At 38.1% G+C, this 7,197-nt stretch overlaps 1 protein-coding gene across 2 annotated transcripts; it reads right to left on the reverse strand.

Annotated features, from left to right (window-relative positions):
• Nucleotides 1–183: 183 nt before the first annotated feature.
• Nucleotides 184–5,750, reverse strand: LOC127263062 (ATP-dependent Clp protease ATP-binding subunit ClpA homolog CD4B, chloroplastic-like). 2 transcript variants are annotated; one of them, XM_051291997.1, is made up of 10 exons: nucleotides 5,608–5,750; nucleotides 3,656–4,348; nucleotides 3,335–3,450; nucleotides 3,129–3,254; nucleotides 2,856–3,041; nucleotides 2,486–2,701; nucleotides 2,074–2,291; nucleotides 1,913–1,988; nucleotides 1,739–1,828; nucleotides 184–1,672 (listed from the first exon to the last, which is right to left on the reverse strand). In XM_051291997.1, exons 2-10 carry the CDS (start codon nucleotides 4,329–4,331, stop codon nucleotides 488–490), a joined length of 2,889 nt encoding a protein of 962 aa, XP_051147954.1. In that variant the 5' UTR covers nucleotides 4,332–4,348; nucleotides 5,608–5,750; the 3' UTR covers nucleotides 184–487. The 2 variants fall into 2 exon arrangements, with proteins under 2 accessions (XP_051147954.1, XP_051147955.1); XM_051291998.1 differs by having other exon boundaries at nucleotides 5,664–5,732.
• Nucleotides 5,751–7,197: the final 1,447 nt, after the last annotated feature.

The following is a 7,197-nucleotide window of genomic DNA, read 5'->3' on the forward strand; positions in this document are numbered from 1 at the left end:
TCCCTTTTGACATAGTAATTGCCAGTGCATTTTTTTTTTTTTTGTTAGAATTTGAGAAAATTTGATTTGAATTTCGCATTAAAATAATATTTGATAAAATATTTTGTGAGAGAATTTTTTTTTTAACAGTCAGAGTTCAAATAGTAAAATTTAGAAAAAAGATTATGTAAAGAAACATGCCTCGTAAACAATAAACAGGCATAGGTATGTTGTGGTGTAAAATAAAAGCAAACTTATAAGCAATTAAAACTTACAAAACAATGCCTCAATAAAATATAATCTTACTTAAATAAATAAATAATAATAAAAAAAAAAGACAAGCAAGAATTCATCAAATTGTAGAAGCTAAGTTAAAAAAAGCATGTTACCTGTTTAAATAAAACCCATCTACGGACAGAAACCGCCACCGCCGCCGCCGCCGTCGATAGAGCCGAGCAGCCCACGAACAATCGCATAGCCAATAAAGATCGAAGAAATTACCCGAAAACTACACCAACACGACGTCGGGGTTCGGTTCGGGAACGGATCCATTTCCGTTCCCGTTCAAGACGACGACATTCCCGTCAGAATCGACGTCGACAATAACCGAATCACCCTCCTTGATGTCCTGCGCAAGCATCTTCTCCGCCATGCTATCCTCGAGCAGCCTCATGATCGCTCGTCTCAGCGGCCGAGCTCCGTAGCTCGGATTATACCCCTCGTCGACGACCCGATCCCGAAACCGATCCGTCACCTGCATGTCGATTTCTTTCTCCATCAGCCTCGATCGAACCTCCTTCAGCATAATATCGGCAATCTCTTTGACCTCGATCTTCGACAGCTGCCGGAAGACGATCATGTCATCCAATCGGTTGAGGAATTCGGGCCGGAAATACTGTTTGAGCTCTTCGGTCACCAGGCTCTTGATCCGGTTATAACTCGAGTCCTTCTCGTCGTAATCGAGATCGAAACCAATGCGGCGCCCGCCCTTCTCGATCACATTACTCCCGACGTTCGACGTCATAATGATGAGCGTGTTCTTGAAGTCGACGGTTCGGCCCTTGCTGTCGGTCAGCCGGCCGTCTTCGAGGATCTGGAGCATCATGTTGAAGACGTCGGGGTGCGCCTTTTCGATTTCGTCGAAGAGGACGACGGTGTAAGGTCGTCGACGGACAGCCTCGGTGAGCTGCCCGCCGTCGGTGTACCCGACGTAACCGGGCGGGGACCCAATGAGCTTTGCGACCGTGTGCCGCTCCATGTACTCGCTCATGTCGAGACGGATCATGGCTTCCTCCGACCCGAAGTAGTACGACGCCAACGCCTTCGCCAGTTCGGATTTCCCGACGCCAGTCGGGCCGGAGAAGATGAAGCTCGCGATGGGGCGGACGGGATTCTTGAGCCCGACGCGAGCGCGGCGGATGGAACGACTGATTGCTTTTACGGCCTCGTCCTGCCCGATGACCCTCGTGTGGAGGGTCTCCTCCATCTTGAGCAATCGATCGGATTCGTCAGCCGAGACTTTCTCGACGGGGATGCCCGTCCAAAGCGAAACGATGTGCTGAATGTCGACTTCGGTTACGATCGGACCCGCATCGCCGGACTCGCTTTCTGCCTTGCTCATCTCCTTATTTTTTTCTATAAGAGCCGATATTTTAACCTTAAGATCCATTTCCGTGTCGCGAAGCTCTCCGGCCTAGAATATTTTATTATACGCGTCAAATTTCGAGTCCGAAATCGTAATTCAATAGATACGGCATACCTTCTCGAAGTCCTGGCTCCGGACGGCTTCGTTCTTGTCCTTTGTTATCTGTCTGAGTTCTTTCTCGAGCTCTCGGGCTTCCTCGGGAAGCTGCAAAATGTAATAACGGCATTGCTATCGATAAGCAGCAACAAAAAGTCTCCGTAAAGTTGTAATGCGCCGCAAAAGTTCTACCTTTGCATGACGAAGTCGGACTCGGGAACCAGCCTCGTCGATCAAGTCGATTGCTTTGTCTGGCAGAAATCGGTCACTGGAAAAAGCAAAGATAGTTTATTTAAATTCTTCAGGATTTAAACGACGCATAAGAAATGCTCGTGTAGACTACATTTACGCACCTGATATACTGGTGGGACAATTGTGCTGCAGCGACTAACGATTCGTCAGTGTAATGAAGCTTGTGATGGATCTCGTAGCGTTCACGTAGCCCTCGAAGAATCTGAATGGCTTCGTCTACTGTAGGCTCAGGAACCCTAACGGGCTGAAACCTTCTTTCGAGAGCAGGATCCTTCTCGACATGCTTTCTGTATTCATCTAGAGTAGTGGCTCCAATACACTGCATTAAGGCATTACACAGTCGATAAAACATAGTTGAAATGAAACTGACCCTTCGACAACATTAATGGTAAAAGACAAATATTTAACAGGTCATTTGAACAATGTGCGGCAAAGGCGATAAGATAGACAATAGTAAGCTATGAAAAGTGTAATAATCGTTGTTTGAACACCGCTACGATGCTTTCGACTAACCTGAAGTTCTCCTCTCGCTAATGCAGGCTTCAAGATGTTTGCAGCATCGATTGCGCCTTCAGCAGCTCCAGCTCCAATCAAAGTGTGCACCTCGTCGATGAAGAGTATAATATCATCATTCTGTCTAATCTCCTCCATCAGCTTTTTCAATCTTTCTTCAAATTCGCCGCGATACTTTGTTCCAGAAACAAGAAGACCCATATCCAGAGTGATAACCTAAAATGATCCTAAGAAATATTATTAAAATGCCCCCAGCAGATTTATTTTACTTTCACAATCTCTTTGTAAAAGTCCATTCTCAACTCCTTCTTAGGGTTATCAATGAACAAGTTTTGCACAATTTGAATGACTGTCGTCAGCACTAATTTACCTTTTTACCCTCAATAGTCTCGGGGACATTACCGCTGGCTATTCTCTGCGCGAGCCCTTCTGCAATAGCTGTTTTCCCGACACCAGGTTCTCCAATGAGGCAAGGATTATTTTTTGTTCGTCTACCCAAAATTTGAGTAACTCGCTCCACTTGATCCTGCCTTCCGACAACAGGATCTAGTTTACCCTAGATTACAAACCATCCATTCAAATCCAACGTAATAATAATAAATAATACATAAACGAATACAATTGAGAATTCATAGAAGCACACCTCTTCAGCTAACTTTGTTAAATTAGTACCATATTCCTCTAACGTAGGCATTTTATTTCCCGAGGCTCCACCAACTCCCCCAACACTAGTAACTGTCTCTGCACTCTCTCCCACCATCCTAATAACCTGTTTTCAAAATGCATCATCACTCATCCGGCAACTAGAAACTGGATAATGACAAAAAATGAAAAAGTTACAATGCATACCTGAGTCCTAATATTATCAGGGTCAGCACCTAAATTCTCAAAGACTCGGGAAGCCACACCTTCACCCTCACGGAGCAATCCCAGCAACAAATGCTCAGTTCCAATGTAACTATGACCTAAATAAGTAAAAAGATGTCATTTTCTAATTTCAAAGCAGTTTTTATCAGCATTTGGTGCAAAATGCAACAATGTCACAACCAGAGGTAAAGTGTAATATTAGACGGCATAGCTACAGGTATGACAAGAGAGAAAGTGCAAAATCATACAAATGCTGATTTAAAAAACAATATGAGAACCACAAAGAAATAAAGAATCAAATACCAATGGCGCGGGCTTCATCGAGTGCGAGCTCTAAAACACGCTTTGCACGAGGAGTAAAAGGTATTTCCACCGCAACAAAACCAGTACCCCTTCCAATGATTTTTTCCACTTCTACACGAGCATCTTTCAAATTTAGGCCTAACGACTTAAGAACCTTGGCAGCAATTCCTGTGCCCTCGCCAATAAGCCCCAATAAGATCTGCTCGGTTCCAACAAAATTGTGACCGAGTCGTCTTGCTTCTTCTTGTGAAAGCATAATGACTTTTATTGCTTTCTCTGTGAAGCGTTCAAACATGGCTCGTGGAGCCATACGCTGCTTTCTTTTTGGATTAATATAGCTGGTTGTTGCTGTGATCTTCGATTGGAGTGTCTGCTCAGCCCAACAGCCTCTCATGTCCAAGGCATTCGCTTGACGCAATCCAGAGAAACTTGTAAGCCTTATCGGACCTGATTGTGTGCTGCATAACATAGAAGCTGCCTTCTTTGTTCTATTAGATCCCTTCAAATTCCTATTATATAAACAAACCGACGAAGGCAAATTGGTTTGTGTATGTAAAGTGTGTCCCATCTCTGCCTGTTGTGGCAGCTTTTTCGCTTGATTAGATCCCTTCAACTGTCCATATATCAAACCTACTGAAGATGAAAAATTGGTCGGTTGAAGAAATGTGTGCGCCATGTCAGCCTACAAGGAGTCTGCATAGAAAGTAAAAACAATCAGTAAGCTAGGACCACTTTACCAAACAAAAAAATTCAGTTCTGTTTGTTTGGGGGATTTTCCCCAAAAAATATTAAATCAAATACCTATTTCTCATTTTATATATTATACTAAAAATCAATTTTACATTCAAAACATCACATCAACACCTATTTATATCATATCATACAACTATTTCAATTCAAAATTTTTACTATTCGAATCTCAACTCGAAATCCAATCCTCTAAACAAACACACTTAATGGGATGCTTCAACACTCAACCAACTGTAAAAAATCGTAACCATAATAGCTTATAACTTCAATCACAACAAGCTTTACTGGCATCCCTCACTCTAATGGAGTTGCATTACCAGATAACCTAATATTATGATGCAAATCCAAAGTTTCTGTTTTTCAACTTGCAATAAAGCAAGAATTGTAAGTTTTTCAGAGTTTCCGAGACGGATGAACCAATTGGTGACATAAATCCGAAAGAAATTGAATCATATGTGAAACGAAGCATTTGTTTTTCATGGCCAATTAAAACAATTAGCACTATGGTAATGCAAACATCAAGCCAACTCCAATTCAAATCCAATTTTCAAAACATTTTATGGCAAATTTGATCTTATCTTTTCATCCAGAACTAAAGACGTGTTATGCAATTTATCTATCTACAAATGCACTTTTCTATTTCCTCATATTCAATATCCATTTTACATTCCACAAATCCAAAACAACATCAACACAATCTAAAGACAAGTAATCAAACCCAAAAAAACTTCAATCCATCATAGAAATAGCACCATGTGATGTGAAAAGATATTTATAAACCAAGAAAATTCCAAACGTGAAAACTTTCTGTCCACATTTTATAACAAAACACGTATACATTTACATACATACATATATATCAACATGGAGTGCCCGAGAGGATAAAATAGAGACGAATTTATTGCCTGGAAGATAAGACAAAAAGCATGTTCATTTATAGCCACAATCTTCCAACAATTCAACGTTTCACTGTCAAACAAGCAACTCTCCCCAACATCTCAACACATCACCATCGATACACGCACGCATCACATTACCGAGGGAAAAAATTACAAATAGGCAAATCAATTAACCCAACTTCAAATGAAAAACGCCATCAAATCATACATAAAGTTCGGATAAATCATTTCCCCCCAAAAAATAAACCCTAACGACCAATGCACCAACAAAACGAATTCAAATCACAACAAGAACAAAAATACCTCACAGTTTATCCGAAAAATCCACGCGCAAACGAGCAAGGATCGGGAATAAATACCCAGAGACGACAAAAATGGGTCCTCCTGTGGCGAAAACAAAGACCCCTTGCAATGGCCTGCAGATTTTCCAGTACGAAAAGAGTGGCAATTATAGCTATATATGCGCAATACCTTCCTCTGGGGCTCAACTCATTCTGACCGTCGGATTGGATTCCTAGATTCGGTCACCCAGATGAACGGCCGAGATCGCAGTTACATTGAATCCTCTGGAGACGAACCTCTCAGAGGTCTCTTGATTGATGCCTTAGACTGTTGTACGTTATGCTCGCAATGGGCTGTTGTACGTTGGTTTCCGCGTTGGAGGGTGAGGGTATAATGGTAATTGTAGGAACTGAAGGTCAGTGCAGGCGGCGGAGGTGATACGAAGGGTGGTTTGGTGAGGTGTGAAATACCGAAAGTACCCCTGATTAAATGCGGTGCTTACAATTTAAATTACTTGGTATTATTAGTACAATAATATATATTACAACTATATACATATGAAATAAATAATCCGATTGAATAAATTAAATCCATTACTTATACCTTTATTAATAGATAAATTATTCAATACATAATATTGAGATAAATTCCAGCTAAAAAATTATTCATTATATTAACTAAGTTCAATTTAAAAAATAAAAATAAAAACCAATATATTTATTTTTGTTTTTTATATTATAAATATTATATTTATATTTATTTATATGACTTTAATTTTTTCACTATTTAAAATTAGAACTAACAAAAATAAACATAGTCCGAAAATTTGATCCGAATCCGATACGAAAAATAATATTTGAGCCTAGAAAAATAAGTTTAAAAAAATTTGGATTGTGTCTAACCCAACTTGATTGATAAATTAAATTTATTTAAAATAATAATTTTATAAATATATTAACAAATAAATTTATGTACAAAATATAGGCATAAGTTAATAGTTAAGGTTTGGTATTGTTTTTATTTGGTTATGGGTTCAAATCAATCCGAAATTGCTGGTCTATTTAAAATTCAAAACTCAACTCGAAAATGAATCCATAAATGTATTTTTTTTATTTGAATAATAATTTAGATTAAAAAAACTCACTCATAAATATATATATATTTTTTGAATAATAATTTAAATTTAATATTTTATAGAAGAAAATAATACTATAATTTTAACAATAATAAGATGATTGTACAATTTCTTTAAAAAATACTAATAAAATCAAATTCCAAAGAAAATAATAATAGTAATTAATTTTTTTTTTGTTTTGCTAGGTTTTTATATTTTTAAATAACTAATAATAAAAAAAAATAAAAGAAAATGGTAGTGTGTTTGTTTAGGATTTGACTATTGGATTTGAATTTTAAATAGTAAAATTTATGAACTTGTGTAATTATTTGGTGTAATATTTTGAATATAAAATTTATTTTTAAGTTTGAATAGTAAAAATTTTGAATATGTATAATTATTTGATATAATATTTTAAATATAAAATATATTTTTAGTATAAGTATAAAATAAAAAATAAAGGTTTCAGTTTATTCTTTTTAAGCTATTGTGTGCTA

The sequence above is a fragment of the Andrographis paniculata genome, unplaced genomic scaffold, assembly GCF_009805555.1.
Source record: "Andrographis paniculata isolate CXL003 unplaced genomic scaffold, ASM980555v1 Contig66END, whole genome shotgun sequence".
Classification (NCBI taxonomy): Eukaryota; Viridiplantae; Streptophyta; class Magnoliopsida; order Lamiales; family Acanthaceae; genus Andrographis; species Andrographis paniculata.